Here is an 18,353-nt window from a genome sequence, read left to right as displayed (position 1 = left end):
CTTTTTTGGTACGACACAGACACGATAAAAATTTTATATATTCCATTTCAGTAAACATTTTGATCATTTAAAACATTTCGATCATGGTCAGAGTAAAGGTAAATCCTTATACTGGATGAGGCAGGAACTGCAATATAAACTGGAATAAAAAAAAAAGAAATAAATAAAAATCAGTTCAAATTGTTCAGTGCATGTTTTATTCGGTTTTGCTCAGTGTCTCTTCGGCCATAAAGACAAATAGTACAGAAACAGGCTGAAGTGTAGCGCTCGTCATGCGCGTCGACAGAAACACGATGAACCACACACGTAACATATAAATTAAAATTTTTTTTTTAATTAAATACATAAAGTGATTGCTGTGGGTCAACGATGACACGGATACGCTGAGCCCTTTCTCGTTTAATAAAAAGAAAAATCTGTCGTCACTTGTCGATAAAACATGATGGATTTTTGCGAGCGTACAGTATTATAAAACACGCCGTGTGCTTCCTCGCTCACCCGGCTTCACGTTAAAGACCCATCCGCTGGTGAAAGCAGGAAAACTGAGAGCTCTGAGACGAAGGTGCGAGACGGTTGAGGCGTGGCTTTACAGCGACATCACCGTATGATAGGGAAGAACCCTTACACACTGCACAGCTCAGCGCAGGACCAAGGGAAGCATTCAGGTGATGTGCAAGTTCTGTACTGAGCTACAGGAGAGACCTGGTTCTATTTCTCCAAAAAAAAAAAGACAAAAAAACATAGCCGAGAAAATAGGGGCGGGGCCAATTTCAGGGCCAGAAATGTTTGAACGATAACATTAGCAAATCACTTTCTATCATTATTTTTTTTTTTTTTATTTCTAATAAGTTTTGTTTTTTAGACTTAAAAAAAAGGGTTATTGGGAAGCTATGTAATTAAATTTCTCGTGATTAATTCTTAGAATCGTCTTTCCACTTAATAATAAAGTTGGATTAGGATCGAGAAAATAAAACAAGACTTTAAATGCTAAAGCCTTTCGCTGGCAGTTTAGTAGCTGAAATAAATCCATTTTCCTATCACGATCACATTACAGGGACAGTGTGTATATACTGCCGCAAAAATTCAGTCGACTAAATAGAAGACCGCTCTTTTGTAGTGTACTTGATCTCACGTGGTTCTATATATTTATCTAATCATCAGACTGAAGTGTACGATTGACTGAAGCCATTAAGGTGGCTGCTCGGATGCTGCTACTAAACCAGGAGTGTTTTGGATAATGGTTATATTTACGGAGTTAGAATCTGCCGTTAGTATATTGAATGTTAGAACTGAAAATGCGAAAATCTCAAACTGAACTTCATAAAAAGGTGAGCGATTAAATGCTTCAAATTGTAAATAAATATATGGTTAAGTTGCAAAATCTATTACTATTATCTTATCACATCATTTCGAATTTTACGCATTAAATCACAAACCCTTAAGCGTAAAAAAAAAAAAAAATCCAGTTTGAGATTTTCGATCTCATCTCCAGAGGTTTTTTATTCCAGCTAATCAGGTGTTACATGGGATTCTGCAACAAGGAGGTTTGCACCAAGCCTTTGATGACTGGGAACGCTCACACACACACCCTTAATAAACCTTTGACTCTCTCGGTCACGACTGGACCGAGGCATTGCAGCAGGAAATCAAATTTCTTTAAAAAACAAAAAACACCTGATAGTGATCGGCTATCAGACGGTTACAAGTTTGGATAATTAGCAATCGATGGAAGCAATGGATACATTCTCAGACACCAGCAGCTATGGAAGCAGTGTGTGCGTGTGTGTGTGTGTGTGAGAGTTGTGGTTTTACATGGCTTTCACTTTAATTTGCTTCATCTTCATCTGCTTCTTCTCCATTTTCTTTTGCTCTCGGCGCTGAGCAGCCTCCTGCAAGAGACACACACACACACACAATTGTCTACAAGAATACTTCATGAAAGGTGTGTGCACAGTGAAATCAATACATCATGAACTGATGTAAGGAAGAAACCTATAAAGCCTGATATAAAGTGACGTGATAGGATACAAGTAATGAAATAACATTTAACACTATAGATTTTCTTGCAATGTAATATGTTCCGTTCAGCACATACACGAAAACGCCAAAGGTTTTGGGACACCCATCCAGATCATTGAATCCAGGTGTTGTTTTTCAGGGGTTGGCCCCTTAGTTCCAGTGAAAGGAACTCTTAATGCTTCAGCTATAGGGTTGAGGTCAGGACTCTGAAGTTCCTCCACACCAAACTCGCTCATCCATGTCTTTATGGAGCTGGCTTTGTGCAGTCATGTTGGAACAGGAAGGGGTCATCCTCAAACTGTTCCCACAAAGTTAGGAGCATGAAATTGTCCAAAATGTCTTGGTATGAAGCTGAAGCATTAAGAGTTCCTTTCACTGGAACTAGGGTTGGGCTCGGCCCCCCTGAATTCAATGATTTGGAGGGCTGTCCCAAAACTTTTGGCAATGTAGTGTACGTATATCAGTAAAGTTTTAAGGAGCATTTTAAAGTCTAGTAAGGTTAATAATTTGAAGAATCAATTCTCTCTCCTTTTTTTTTTTTAAAGACAAAGAATACACTGATCATCTAAAAGCATGTGCTCTGTTCTGATTTTTGGTTTATTCTGTAGCATTTCTACCATTACAGCTGCTGACCACAATCTCGGTCTCCTACCTCGAGGCGCCGCTGTCTCTCAGGGTCCTCCTCGTTCATGATCCTCTCTTTCTCCGCTCTCTTCTTTTCCTCGCGACGCGTCTGAGCAGCTTCCTGCCTCTGAGCGTGAGTCTGCTTCAGGAAGTTCTCCTCAACGCGGGCACGGTTCCGTTCTGCCTTCATCTTCCCCTACACACACACAATGTAAAATAACCTGTAATAAGGTGCACACTTGCCTGTGAGTGTGTGTGTGTGTGTGTGTGTGTGTGTGTGTGTGTCCGTCCTCACCTCTCTGTTGAGGCGTAACTTCTTGACTTTGTCGATGCTGTAGATCACCATGTTCATGAGTGGCAGCAGGCTGTCCATGTCTTTGGGTGAAGTGTTACCCATTCCAGGCACTAGAGACAGAAACAATTCGGTTCAACTTCTAATAAACATAACCAGAAAGTGTCCTGTACTCAGTTCTAGCATTATAAATAGATAATAAGTAGATGATATCGTAGAGTTAGTAGAAGTTTTCCAAGGTCTCTCACCATTAAATGTAAACAGCAGCGATTTCTTGGTCTCGGGAAGCTTTAAGGGCTGACCCTCCCTAAAACACAACAAAACAGCATAAAAAAATAGTACTAAACATTTGTAAAGTTTTGTAAGGGTCATGTATAAATGTCCACCTTGTTTAATAAGACCAGTGTACTGATTTAAATTCTACACAAATCGATAAACCTTTTAACCTTTTTCTTGTTTCAGCTCTAAAGGATGTCGATTTAAATCAGTGCAAGGAGTATACTTTTGGTTTTAGTTACTGCAAAGCAATTAAGTTTCTGGATGCAGAAAATTGCAGAACCCACGGCATGTATGAATATCTTATTTATGAATATGGGTCTGCGTATTTCCCATCAGGCTCACATGGATCAGATGTGCAAATTCTCTCTTGTCCAGGCAACCAGACACTTTGCAAGTAAATAAGTTTAAACACCACACCCTAACAATGAGGAGCAAATAAGCCTCAGAAAATAATATATACCGATATTGCCTAATATTGTGTTGGCCCACATTTTGCTGCCAAAACAGCCCTGACCCATCATGCACTGTGTATTCTAACAGCTTTCTATCAGAACCAGCATTAACAACTTCTTCAATTTGAGCAACAGTAGCTCGTCTGTTGGATCGGATCACACGGGCCAGCCTTCTCTCCCCACATGCATCAGTGAGCCTTGGCCGCCCATGACCCTGTCACCGGTTCACCACTGTTCCTTCCTTGCACCACTTTTGATAGATACTGACCACTGCAGACCGGGAACACCCCACAAGAGCTGCAGTTTTGGAGATGCTCTGATCCAGTGGTCTAGCCATCACAATTCAGCCCTTCGTCAAACTCACTCGAATCCTTACACTTGTCCATTTTTCCTGCTTCTAACACATCAACTTTGAGGACAAAATGTTGACTTGCTGCCTAATATATCCCACCCACTAACAGGTGCCATGATGAGGAGATCATCAGTCTTATTCACTTCCCCTCTCACTGCTCAGAATGTTATGCCTGATTGGTGTACAAATGTCATAAATATGTGAATCACTTACTCTTGCATAACTTTTGGACCAGAAAATTGGTCCGAGAAATGGATGGACTCAATTTTGTCGGCATGGTTGGTGATGTAATGTACCATCTAAAAGAAAATCCAAAAGATTTAAGAACAAACATGAAACATTACAACACTCAGAATATATGGGTAGGTTAGAATGCACTTCAAGCTTTATACACCTCACCTTGTTGTCCATCACTCCATCCGTGACCTCGCCCATCTCTGATAAGATGGCCAGAGAGTCAGGAAGGCCGTACTTCGCCCCCGACTTGGGCTTGTCTCCGCAGAACTCACTCTAGAGAAAAATAATAGAGATAAAAATTCAGAGAAAGAAAAATAACGTGGTTGCTCTTGTTTGCAAAAAGACAGAAAGCGTGTCCTTACCAGGTCCTGCATCTCCTTCTGCATGCGCCCCATGGCCTTCCGGTTTCCCACTGCGAACACAAACGTGTCCATGTCCTCGTCGTTTAGAGTTACTTTGATTTGCTGAGGAGAGATGAGAGACAAAAAAATGAACAACTCCAGGTTTTTATACTAAACAAACACAGCAGCACCAGTTTGTGTGTGTGTGTGTATTTGTGTATCTATACACCTACCACTTGATCACAAGCAGGTCTCATCATCCTGGCCAGCACATTCAGCAGATCCTGTCTTTTAAGAAACTGCAGCAGGAACAATAAATAAATTAATTAATGAGGCTGCATTTAACATCCTGTTATACCACAGAGTAGAACAGCATTCCCAAAAACATGTCTACGCTCAGGACTGGATAACTCAGTAAACCCATTATGGCTAGGTAATTTTGATCAGATCAAGATCATTATCTAATTATATACAAAGCTGTCCTCCTTCCTCTCAACTGGCACCCTTGACTATAGGGAATGGAACATTTTCCCCCTGTATATGACTAGATTAGCTCAAGAACCTTGGCACTGGTACAGATCTCAGCTGCAAATAAATTAGTATTACAGGTGTAATGATACACACGTCTTCATTTCTGTATAACAAAGAAACTCCTGCATTTCATCTTTTTATTCTTTACAATATAAACTTGGCACAAAGTATTAGAAATAGGCACTTTTCAGTACAGGTATATTTCAGCTGTTGTCTTTTGTGTACCAGTGTTTGGCCCAGCCCTATAGATGGATTTAGACTTGCAGTTTGCATGATGTAATAAAGCTTCTTATTCATTAGCCTTGGGACGCACGTACAAAGTGATAGAAACATGTCTTGGCTGAGAAATTGAGTAAAACCTTTCATTTCTGACAAAATATTGTGTTTTTTGTTAATTACTATTTTGCCAAACTACCTTGAGCTGAATGAGCATTCCCTCGCAGCAGACACGTCCGGAGCACCACAAGTTGTAGATGTGCTCGTTCTCCTGGTTCAGTTTCCCCGTGCTGGTGGGCTCCTTACTCGTCCCGTCATCACCTGCACATCACACAGCAAAACAAAGTCAGCAATATCAATAAATAAGGAACAAAGTGATTAAAAGCTATGCGGAACAGATTAGTTAACATCGGACTGATGCGATACCTAACACTACAAGTAAATGAGACGGTAAAAGAGACGTAAATTCATGTCAGGAGGAAGTGAGGCACTAACCGACGAGGGCAAAGTTGCTCTCCAGCAGCTCTCTGTGCGAGTTGAACCAAGCCTGAGCCAGCCTGCTGTTCTTATTCTTGCCTATGATGTAATTCATGATGTAAGCCAGGAGACCCGTCACCATCAGGATCTCCATGTAGTAGCTCTCCCAGCTGTTCTGCAGATGTGCTGGGACCTAGCGCACGTCAGTAAAACATCAGTCATCTGTCATTTTGAGCACTGATGTGCACAACTGTCAGGAGTCAGTTTACCTCACGGTAGATAAGTGTGTCCTTGCTGGACGGGCTGGTCGTATCTTGTCCCTCGAACTCCTCATTGTCATAAATGCTGTAAATGTCCTGATCCTGTAAAATCATACATAGGACCATGATCATGTGTTTAAGTCAAAAGGATCCTGAATCTGAGTGTGAATAATTGCTGAAAAACCTTCTCCGTTTTCCATGCCTTGTAAATTAAAACACAAACGAAAAGTAAAACTTAAGTATGTATTAATCCGACTAACAACAGCATCATTAACAACTTTCTTCTTGTCTCCCAGTATCACAGAACAATTAGACAACGGAAAACCAAGTAATCAGCTTCTGTCTCAGCTGTGAATGTGCGTCAAACTCACCTGTCCATCTCCATCTTCAAACTCATCTTGGCCATCCTCGTTCTCCACCGTGGCTTCATCCTCATCCTCCTCTTCCGGAGCAGACGAAGGCGCCTGTCTGGTCGGAGACTTGTTTTCCACCTCAACCGCCGGCTCCTCGCCAACGTCCTCAAACTCCGCAAAGTCGTTGTCATCGAACTCGGCCAGGTCTTCACCGTCATCAAAGTCGTCGTTGTAACGCCCCCTGGTGTCAGGCAGAGCCAGCAGCAGCAGGAGAGCAGGGAGCAGGAAGAGACAGCGCCTCATCGCTCAGCCTGGAAGCACAGAAACAAAACCGAAATGAGATACACTATACTTTGGGACACCCCTCTAAATCATTGACTTGAGGGGTTGTTTTTGAGGAGTTGGGCTCAGCCCCCTAGTTTCAGTCAAAGGAACCTTTAATGCTTCAACTTCATACCAAGACATTTTGGACAATTTCATTCTTCCAACTTTGTGGGAACAGTTTGGGGATGACCCCTTCCTGTTCCAACGTGACTGCACACCAGTGCACAAAGCAAGGTCCATAAAGACATGGATGAGTGAGTTTGGTGTGGAGGAACTTGACTGGCCTGCACAGAGTCCTGACCTCAACCTGATAGAACACTTTTGGGATGAATTAGAGCGGAGACTGTGAGCCAGACCAAAACTGGGACGTCTGTCTTTACTTGCACATGAATATAATATGGAGTCGTCCTGCCCTTTGCAGTTATAACATCTTCAGCTCTTCTGGTAAAGCTTTCCAGAAGGTTTAGGAGTGTGTTTATGGGAATTTTTGACCATTCCTCTAGAAGCGCATTTGTTAGGTCAGGCACTGATGTTGGACGAGAAGGCCTGGGTCACAGTCTTCGTTCTAATTCATCCCAAAGGTGTTCTATCAGGTTGAGAAAACAAAACCTTAATTTAATAATTTGAAAACCTTTGGCAATATAGTGGCATTATACAGTCTTGAACAGAAAACTATTCACATGTATGAACACTTGGTGGGAGAGCTGTGTGTAAATTACAGTGTTTTGGGTGTACACAACTGCACCAAACATCCGAGACAATCAGATAAGCTGGGAGACAGTTAAAGCACCCTCATCCCCTCCACCCTGACCGCCTGTTATTGGTAAACAATAGGCATACCCATGCCTAGGTAGTCGAGCCAAGTGATGAACCAGGATGTATTCTTGTCTCATGCACAGTGTAACCTGGATTGTCTCCAGATCCACCGAGAACCTGACCAGGATTAACGCGCTTACTGATGGATGAATAAGTACACAGCCATATGTTATTACTCAGTCATGGATTAGACTTCCCATCGGGTTAATGATTCCTGTTCACTTTAACCTTCACAGACTGTATGAGGAAGGAGAAAATAAGGGAAGGAAAGAAAGTGTATTATAAAGACATGCCTTAGTGAGAATGGAGGAAATATACATTTAATAATTATCGATCTATACCTAGACAGCACTCTTTAGCTAGCCAGACATAAACACTTTTAATTCCACGTGCAATAATTCGGTGAGGTGACGTTATTTTAGTAGCTAGCATTAGCAGTTTCTCTGACTATTTTTTCTGCTAATGCTACATACACATTCCCACTTGTTTTACTGGGTGAATGAAGACAAACTTTCCGTTTTAAACCCGTGACAGAAGTTATTTAATAAATAAAAATAAACTTTTATATGACACTCAACCGACGCACGCGCAACAACGACTGACTAACAAGCTAGCCAGCTAGCTTAACCAAATCTTAAAGCATATAAACGGCCCAAACAGAGAGGAAACGTCTTCAGTTTTCGCTAGATTTGTTTCAGCACGACTTCTAAAAACAATAAACATTAACATTTTAGAAATTTACCTGCAATATTTCCTCCTTTAATGGGTAAAAAATGTAATCTTGGCCCTCTGGTTGCAGTTACCAGTCACTTGCCAGACTACCAGGGTCTATCATGAAGGGATTTACATTGCGCATGCGCGTTATTGTATGCATTCGGAATCTTTTTAGTGAGTCAGATCATTTGATTCAATTCACCAAAAAGAGCCGACTCTTTCAGCTCCTAATCTGTTCGCTGCAGATTTTTTCTAACAGGAGCAGTTTTCTAAGTTTTCTTGTTTCATGAAATCTTAATCTACATTCCAGTTAACAAAACGACTTACATTTGCATTGCACCTCATAAAAACTATTTAAATCATTGATAAATCAGCACGACAATACAAATGGGCCCATAGTGAGTTTGTATGTGATAAAATGATACTGTCTGCTATGACTGTGTGTCCTTTAGAAGATTAATTTTCATTGATATTGATAATATCCTCCTTTTATACAGTACACCTTCGATAAATAGTATTACATTCCTCATCATAAATATCTCAGATGTTAAAACTGGTTTCATTTACAAAATTGATCCATAAATAAAATGATTATAAACCTTATAAATAAATACAATGATAATAAAAGTTATATCGTCTAACGGCATATCGTATATCTATTTGTTAAAAAAAAAAAAGCTCATATATGAGAGTCGATTCTAATCCGTCACGTAAAACAAAGCCTTGTTAAAGAGCCGACTCAAGGAGTCGACTCGTTCCTGAACCCACCTATCACCACGGCGAATCATTTTTGCGCATGCGCACACGTACACCTCACGGTGCTGCCATGGTATTTGCAGAAAGGTTCAAAAATATCTCACAGGAAGAGTCTAACCATATTTAAAGCACGGCTATGAATAATCAGCCTCCAGTTTTAAAGTTTATCCAAGCTCTTATTAAAAATACTATTAATTGCAGGATTTATTCACGGTGGAAAATGTACTAAAATTTCTATTAACAATGACAAGTTTAGTATTGAAAACATAGTTCTCGATATTTTTAGTGCTGGAACAAATAATAATGAGCTCTTATAGCCACCAGTTAGATCATGCAGATTAAATGCCTTATATTTTCTTAGAGTTACACTTACAGCATAAGTGTAACTACTACACTTCATATTTTATAACTCTATATTTTGGCATAATGTTTATTAAATTATTTTAGTGCTACTGAATATTTATTACATCCACCATCTACTTTTGCTGATGATATCTATCTATCTATCTATCTATCTATCTATCTATCTATCTATCTATCTATCTATCTATGCTATATTGCCAAAAGTTTTAGGACACCCCTTCAGATCATTGAATTCAGGTGTTGTTTTTCAGGGGTTGGGCTCAGCCCCCTAAGTCCAATGAAAGGAACTCTTAATGCTTCAGCTTCATACCAAGACATTTTGGACAATTTCATGCTTTGTGGGAACAGTTTGGGGATGACCCCTTCCTGTTCCAACATGACTGCACACCAGTGACCAAAGCAAGGTCCATAAAGACATGGATGAGTGAGTTTGGTGTGGAGGAACTTGACTGGCCTGCACAGAGTCCTGACCTCAACCCCATAGAACACCTTTGGGAAGAATTAGAGCGGAGACTGTGAGCCAGACCTTCTCGTCCAACATCAGTGCCTGACCTCACAAATGCACTTCTAGAGGAATGGTCAAAAAAAGCTGCAAAAGCTCCATATTATTTATGTGCAAGTAAAGGCAGACGTCCCAAAACTTTAGGCAATATAGTGTATCAAACTATAAAGCACTGCATATAATAACGTTGAAACTCTCTCTCTCTCTTAATTTCAATTTCAACAAGTTTTATTTACATGATCATATACTGTACATGTATAGAATTGCTAAAGCATCATGGCAAAAAGAAGAACATTTCTTAACAAACACATTACTTATAACATGGAGTTTCCAGGAACATAGAAACATAAATATGATAAAATATAAATTAATACTATTATTGACAATATAACATTTCTATACTCTATATTATAATATTTTTTAAATAATATCTCTCTCTTTCTGTCCCTGTATACATTTTGTTTTTCCTTCAGCGTCAGGTCGAGACTTTTATTTTGAAATCACCTAAACCATTTGCGGATGAAAAATCTTCTGCGCTTTGCTCGCTTCTCTTGACCCGTAAAGGGGATTTATGCAGAGCATTTATCGTCTTAATGCTCTGATATAAGCCACATCTGAAGAATTATGCCTGCGATTTAGTGTTCTCGGTGGGAGAAACAGAAGGAGAAGCCAATCCGGTTGTTTAGCCGCGGCGCTAATCTGCTGCTCATGACAGTCGCCTTTGTCTAAGAAAAAAAATAGCAACGCGGGACGATTTCCGTCTCCGAAGAAAACCGTCCTCGCGCTGCTTCCTGGACGATCCTGGTTAAAAAGCAGACCTCGTTCACGAGTTTGTTTGTTTTTTTTTTGTTTTGTTTATTTTGCATCGTTTGTGGTGAAACATGTCGCTGCACGGTAAGAGGAAAGAGATTTATAAATACGAGGCGCCATGGACGGTTTACGCCATGAACTGGAGCGTCCGGCCTGATAAACGCTTTCGGCTGGCTTTGGGCAGCTTCGTGGAGGAATATAACAACAAGGTAAACATTTTATCTCCATTATTTGCATCCGCCATCTTCGTTATATCCTATGAAAATGCTGAATAAATAGACACATTTCTAGCTTGCTCAATTTATTATTATTATTATTATTGTTAATAGCGTCTTTATTTAAAGAGCGACTTTTATTTTATAAAACGTCTTTAACGTAATCTCCCAGCACAAAACTTACATTTTCTAAAGCTCATCACTTTGATTGATTGAAAATAGATATGAATAAATATTTTTATCTCACTCACTGACTCATCCTGCACTATTTTTGCTTTCGTCCAATGAAACGCTCTCTAGACCGTAAAGGCCCCGCCCCCCGCATATGTGGGCGTGTCTTACGCTACAGAAACATCTGCATCTGATCTTTTTTTAAGACGTTAAGCAGTTAAAAAAAAATTGGTCGTGTATTTTACACTTGGAAAAAATGCCGCTTTGTGACGTCACAACGTGCCGGTGGGTGTGGCTATATTTCATTACAGCGTGCAGCTAGGTTTATTTTACGATTTTCAGCCATAACATTATGAGCAGTGAGCGGTGAAGTGAATAAGACTGAGAATCTCCTCATCATGGCACCTGTTAGTGGGTGGGATATATTAGACAGCAGGTCAACATTTTGTCCGAAAAGTTGATGTGTTAGAAGCAGGAAAAATGGACAAGTGTAAGGATTTGAGTGAGTTTGATGAAGGGACAAATTGTGATGGCTAGACCACTGGATCAGAGCATCTCCAAAACTGCAGCTCTTGTGGGGTGTTCCCGGTCTGCAGTGGTCAGTATCTATCAAAAGTGGTGCAAGAAAGGAACAGTGGTGAACCGGTGACAGGGTCATGGGCGGCCAAGGCTCATTGATGACCGTGGGGAGTGAAGGCTGGCCCGTGAGATCCGATCCAACAGACGAGCTACTGTTGCTCAAACTGCTGAAGAAGTTAATGCTGGTTCTGATAGAAAGGTGTCAGAATACACAGTGCATGACGGGTCAGGGCTGTTTTAGTAGACCAACACAATATTAGTCAGGTGGTCATAATGTTATGCCTGATCGGTGTATCATATAACACTGCATATAATAACGTTGAAACATTCTCTCTCTCTCTCTCTCTCTCTCTCTCTCTCTCTCTCTCAGTGCCACTGTTTCTGATAAACACTTCTTAAATCATGGGGGTGGGGGGACAAAAAATGAATGCTTTAACAAAATAGAGCTCATTAAAAAAGAAAACAAGATGCTCTGAGGATAATTACAGTGAATTCATGTAATTACAGTTTATTACAAATGTTTATACATCTGCATACAATATCAGTCTGTAAATAACGACTCGCTGTATCGCTGACAGATTAATAAACATCTATTGATGCACTAGAAGCTCGCTGTCCGGATGTGGGAGTTTTATCACTGAGGAAATGTGGAAGAAAACTGATTACAGACGATAAACTAATCCAGTCCGAATAAGGCTCCTTTCTGCTGTTCAGAGCGTCGCTATTTAAATTTCTGATTGTTCTGATCAGACCCTGAGGACGGTGTGTAGATCAGACTTCACCTTGGTGTTGAACTCAGGAGTCCCGCCTCCATGAGCAAGGGGTTTTATAGGCATGTTGGTTAATTCATTAAAGAAATTAAATCTGAACTGTGATTATCAAAGGGTCCATGGGCAGGTTTAAGGGTTTATGGTCTGTTGTTTTGTTTCTGTGTCGTGGCTTTAATAGATTGTGTGTGTGTGTGTGTGTGTGTGTGTGTGTGTGTGTGTGTAGGTGCAGCTGGTGGGTCTGGATGAGGAGAGCAGTGAGTTTGTGTGCAGGAACACGTTCGATCATCCGTACCCCACCACCAAGATCATGTGGATCCCAGACACCAAGGGTGTTTACCCAGACCTGCTGGCCACCAGCGGAGATTACCTCCGGATCTGGAGGGTCTGTAGCCTGCCGTTCACTCTCCATCTCTCCATCTCTCCATCTCTCTCTCTCTCTCTCTCTGTCTCATATCTGTCTATCCTGTCTCATTCCTCTCTCTCTCTCTCTCTCTCTCTCTCTCTCTCTCTCTCTCTCTCTCATATCTGTCTATCCTGTCTCATTCCTCTCTCTCTCTCTCTCTCTCTCTCTCATATCTGTCTATCCTGTCTCATTCCTCTCTCTCTCTCTCTCTGTCTCATATCTGTCTATCCTGTCTCATTCCTCTCTCTCTCTCTCTCTCTCTCTCTCTCTCTCTCTCTCTGTCTCATATCTGTCTATCCTGTCTCATTCCTCTCTCTCTCTCTCTCTCTGTCTCATATCTGTCTATCCTGTCTCATTCCTCTCTCTCTCTCTCTCTCTCTCTCTCTCTCTCTCTCTCTCTCTCTGTCTCATATCTGTCTATCCTGTCTCATTCCTCTCTCTCTCTCTCTCTCTGTCTCATATCTGTCTATCCTGTCTCATTCCTCTCTCTCTCTCTCTCTCTCTCTCTCTCTCTGTCTCATATCTGTCTATCCTGTCTCATTCCTCTCTCTTTCTCTGTCTCATATCTGTCTATCCTGTCTCATTCCTCTCTCTCTCTGTCTCATATCTGTCTATCCTGTCTCATTCCTCTCTCTCTCTCTCTTTGATTTTCATTTTCTCTCTCTCTTTCATTCTCTCTCTCTCTCTCTCTCTCTCTCTCTCTCTCTCTCTCTCTCATATCTGTCTATCCTCTGTCATTCCTCTCTTTCACTCTCACTTTCTGTGTCTCTCTATCTATTACCCATATTCTCTGTCTGTCTCTCTCTCTCTCTCTCTCTCTCTCTCTCTCTCTCTCTGTCTCTTTTTCATTCTCTCTCTCTCTCTCTCTCTCTCTCTCTCTTTCATGCATTAATATACTTTTGGTATTTTGATAAACACATTTAAAGCAATAAAAAAAACAATAAAAGAAGTAAACAAACAAAAAAGACATAAGGTCACATACAAAAAGGGAGACACCAGAAACGTGATAAATACTCTCTCTCCTCTCTCCTCCTCTCCCTCCCAGGTGAATGACACAGAGACGCGTCTCGAATGCCTCCTCAACAACAACAAGAACTCTGACTTCTGCGCTCCTCTGACTTCTTTCGACTGGAACGAGGTGGATCCGAACCTTCTGGGTGAGATTCTGACTCGTTCTGTTCCTGTACCAGAGACGTGCTGCTGAGGGTCACTTCCAAAAAAATGGAATAGTGGAGAGACTAGAATTCACTCACTGGGTCATCATACACTACATTGCCAAAAGTTTTACAGAAGACTCTACAGAAAGTTGGTGACTTCTGCGTGCTGTATGTCTCAGCATGCGCTCTGTGATTTTATGTGGCCTACCACTTCGTCTCTGAGTTGCTGTTGTTTCCAGCTGCTTCCACTGTGTTATAACAGTTGAATGTGGAATATTTAGTAGTGATGAAGTTTCATGAATGGACTTGGCAACTTATCACTGTACCACGCTTGAATTCACTGAGCTCCTGAGAGCGACCCATTCTTTCCGAAATGTTCGTAGAAGCCGTCTGCGTGTCTAGGTGCCCCGATGGTGTCCCAAAACTTTTTGCGATTTTTCTTTATACAATACACACAGCACCCTCTTATATTTATACCTCGCAGTCTGTTCTAGGACATTCCATTAAGAATTTCTTAGATGGTGGATGTTTGTTGCTCCTGCAGGAACCTCAAGTATCGACACCACCTGCACCATCTGGGGCTTGGAGACAGGACAGGTGCTGGGGAGAGTCAACCAGGTGTCCGGACACGTCAAGACCCAGCTGATCGCCCACGACAAAGAGGTGAGGCAGAGTCTCCGTGGTCAGGATGCCGCTCCGTACACCATGCTCCTCGTCTGTTACTGTATATATTCATAGGCATGAGAATAAACGCTCACCTGTGTGACGTGCAGGTGTATGACATCGCCTTCAGCCGCGCGGGCGGAGGCCGCGACATGTTCGCGTCGGTCGGAGCGGACGGCTCGGTGCGCATGTTTGACCTCCGTCACCTGGAGCACAGCACCATCATCTATGAGGATCCTCAGCACCACCCGCTGCTCCGCCTCTGCTGGAACAAGCAGGACCCTAACTACCTGGCTACCATGGCGATGGACGGCATGGAGGTAACCTCAGGGATTATTTGTTATAGAGTCGTTTAGTGGGAATAGAAAGCGAGACGTGTGCAGAGAGCGCTAACGTGTGTGTGTGTGTGTGTGTGTTTTCTCAGGTGGTCATTCTGGACGTGCGTGTGCCCTGCACACCTGTGGCTCGGCTCAACAACCACCGCGCGTGTGTAAACGGCATCGCCTGGGCCCCTCACTCCTCCTGCCACATCTGTACCGCAGGTAACACACAATTCAGATCAGTTTCATTTGTAGAGCGCGTTTCACAACATCGGCATCGTCTCAGAGAGACTTTACAGGAATAAATACATTTAGAAATTGTTCTGTGGCAAAGACAAACCACACACACACACACACACACACACACACACACATACACACACACATACACACACGCACACACACACACAGTGCATTCAAAGCAGAAATGTATCACAGACTTGAATACAAGTAGGATTAGTATGTCTTTGCATGTATCCTCATCTCTCTCTCTACTCTCGCTTTCTCTTTTCTCTCTCCCTTTCACTCTCACTCTCTCTCACCCTCTCTCGCTTTCTCTTCTCTCTCTCTCTCTCTCTCTCTCTCTCTCTCTCTTTTCTCACTCACTTTTACTCACTTAATCTATCTCTCTATCTCTCTCTTTCTCTCTCTATCTCCTCACTCACTTTTACTCACTTAATCTATCTGTCTCTCTCTCTCTCTCTCTCTCTCTCTCTCTTTCCTCACTCACTTTTACTCACTTAATCTATCTGTCTCTCTCTCTCTCTCTCTCTCTCTCTCTCTCTCTCTTTCCTCACTCACTTTTACTCACTTAATCTCTCTCTCTCTCTCTCTCTCTCTCTCTCTCTCTTATTCTTTCACTCTCTCTCGATCACCCATATTCTTTTTTTCTGTCTCTTTCTCTTTTTAATTCTCTTCCACTTTTACTCACTTAATCTATCTATCTGTCTCTCTCTCTCTCTCTCTTCGTAGCGGATGATCACCAGGCCCTGATCTGGGACATCCAGCAGATGCCACGCGCCATCGAGGACCCGATCCTGGCCTACACAGCCGAGGGCGAGATCAACAACGTCCAGTGGGCGTCCACTCAGCCAGACTGGATCGCCATCTGCTACAACAACTGCCTGGAGATTCTGCGTGTTTAACAGCGCCGCCGAGGCCGCCGCTGCCGCTGACCCCGCCTCTCCCACCATCACCACCACCACCACCGAGAGCGGGGCCAGTCCCAGCGAGAGCCACGACAACGGAGCAGCAGCCAGAGCCGGACCTGGAGTCGGAGCCGGAGCTGGAGCTGGGGTCTGGTTTCTGTGCTGCTGTAAAGGAGTGGAGATGGCAGGAGGACTCGGCTAATGGACAGGATTCTGGGGTTGTGTGTGTGTGTGTGTGTGAGAATGTGTTTCTAGATCATGAGCGGAAGTGTGTGTGTTTCATTCGTACGTCTTGAAGTGTTGATCTGTTCGTGTTGGAGCCGTTCGGATCCTCTCGTTTCGGTTTGCAGGCTAGTTTTTTTCCCGCCATGGCGTGTGTAGATATTTCTGCATTCAGAGACCAGAGAATTTTTTTTGTTTGTTTTGAAAGTAACGATGTTGCTCAGTGTAACTCATCCTGCATTTCAAGTAGAAAATGAAGACTAGTTAACGAGCAGAAGCACTGATGCTTTGGTTTTTTTTCCCGCTCAGTCTTTAATCAGCTTTACAACAAAACAAAAAGATTTGCAACGAAAAGAAAAAGGTCCGATTCGATTTTATAACCAAGCACATGTGGTGAGTAAGGACCGCTGCTGAGGTGTGGCTGTTTTTATAAAATTATTACCATATTTTGACCAACAGTGGTGCTCAAACTTTCCTAAAGGATGTTCTTTCGCTTCGATGAGAGAAATATGGCTGCTTTTTCCTCGTTAATGATCATCATGAAGGAAGTAGCTTCGGTTCGTTGTCATAGCAACACAATGGCAAAGTCTCTGTTATCATCAGGTCTGTTTTTTTTTCCAAAGCTGCACTGATTAAAACGGGCTCCGAAGGCGGCGCCGGGGGGAAAGAAGGTGAGGAGAAATGTCACATTTGGTTCCTACTCGAGCGCATGCTACGAAGGAACGACGCATTCGCACCACTCTTCAAACGAAAACAGAACCCTTTCTCCTTCTTTCACTTCACGGAAGTTCACTCCTTTTGTTTTATTTTATTTTTTTCTCTAAAGCATGTTTGTGCTCGAGGTGAGAGATGTACATACATATATAAATATTATAAATAAGCTAGGGGCAAGCGTTCATGTTGTAACAGTTGCATACGGATTCGCTGTTCCTCACAGTCCGGTCCGGTCCGAGAACACGTCCGGCTGTGACGCGGAACCGCTTCAGCTCGGACTGTTCGCTCTTCTCTCGTAAAGAAGTGTGTGTGTGATTACATCTGTGTGCCCAACTGCAATGTTTTTTCTATTAATAAACTCGCATTGTTCTTCCACGCAGGAGAGATCGAGTCTTTTATCTGACCGGCGTCATTCCTCACGCAGCTGAAAATGGACTGAGACTGAAGTCCTCACAGGAGCAATCTGATAATAATAATAATAATAATAATAATAATAATAATAATAATAATAATAATACTGTTTTAAGTACATTTTCTTTCTAATTTGCAACCTCAACATCTTCTATTAAAATGTTTTCCATTAAGCATGATTTCCAAATAAACCCATGAACAAAAAACGCAACACAACGATTAGGAATGAAATTCTTTTTGCCAAAACAATTCAACAAAATAATATAATAAATTAAAAAAATCAATGATATGATAATTTTATAATATATTCAATTCAATATGATCATTTGTAGCAATACAGCTTTGTGAGTTGTTGTTGTTGTTGTTATTATTATTATTATTATTATTATTATTATTTTATTCTGTATAAAATTATATAGATTAATATAGTATAGAAAAAAATATATTTTTAATGCTTTTAATTTGCAGTTACAAACTGGAGCGGAGGTAAAGTTTTGGTAGGGTTTTCAATGTAGGGATGTGGAATTTTTGTTAGATTTTTTAGAATTGTGTTTAGAGTTTTTGTAGATATATTTTATGGAGGTTTTTGATTTGTTTCATCGATTTAAAAAAATTTATTTTAAGACATTTTTACAGGATTTTTTTTTTTTACTTCTTTTCAGAGACTTTCAAATTTGTTCTTACAGATTTATTTCTTTGAATTTATTTATTTATTATTTAGTTAGTTAGTTAGATTTTTTCTTTGTATTTGCAGAGTTTTTTTTAAAAGATTTATTTAACAATTTCTTTTCACATTTTCATTGCAAATTTCTAGCACTAATTTATTTTGTAAATTTTCATGTAAATTGTTAAATATAAATTC

At 41.3% G+C, this 18,353-nt stretch overlaps 2 protein-coding genes across 2 annotated transcripts; one reads left to right on the top strand and one right to left on the bottom strand.

Annotated features, from left to right (window-relative positions):
- Nucleotides 1-717: 717 nt before the first annotated feature.
- Nucleotides 718-8,442, bottom strand: ccdc47 (coiled-coil domain containing 47). The gene is made up of 13 exons (XM_058372877.1): nt 8,316-8,442; nt 6,452-6,744; nt 6,090-6,182; nt 5,839-6,013; nt 5,543-5,664; nt 4,830-4,895; nt 4,618-4,719; nt 4,418-4,528; nt 4,232-4,317; nt 3,184-3,242; nt 2,939-3,048; nt 2,672-2,839; nt 718-1,889 (listed from the first exon to the last, which is right to left on the bottom strand). The coding sequence occupies exons 2-13, from the start codon at nt 6,734-6,736 to the stop codon at nt 1,809-1,811; spliced, it is 1,458 nt and encodes a 485-aa protein (XP_058228860.1). The 5' UTR covers nt 6,737-6,744; nt 8,316-8,442; the 3' UTR covers nt 718-1,808.
- A 1,958-nt stretch (nt 8,443-10,400) lies between these two features.
- On the top strand, nt 10,401-17,457 carry dcaf7 (ddb1 and cul4 associated factor 7). The gene is made up of 7 exons (XM_058373418.1): nt 10,401-10,927; nt 12,677-12,835; nt 13,902-14,013; nt 14,558-14,676; nt 14,787-14,996; nt 15,101-15,218; nt 15,969-17,457. Exons 1-7 carry the CDS (start codon nt 10,790-10,792, stop codon nt 16,139-16,141), a joined length of 1,029 nt encoding a protein of 342 aa, XP_058229401.1. The 5' UTR covers nt 10,401-10,789; the 3' UTR covers nt 16,142-17,457.
- The last annotated feature ends 896 nt before the right edge of the window (nt 17,458-18,353 follow it).

This window comes from Hemibagrus wyckioides, linkage group LG02 (genome assembly GCF_019097595.1).
Source record: "Hemibagrus wyckioides isolate EC202008001 linkage group LG02, SWU_Hwy_1.0, whole genome shotgun sequence".
NCBI classification, from domain to species: domain Eukaryota; kingdom Metazoa; phylum Chordata; class Actinopteri; order Siluriformes; family Bagridae; genus Hemibagrus; species Hemibagrus wyckioides.
This window is presented reverse-complemented; position numbering and strand designations above follow the sequence as displayed.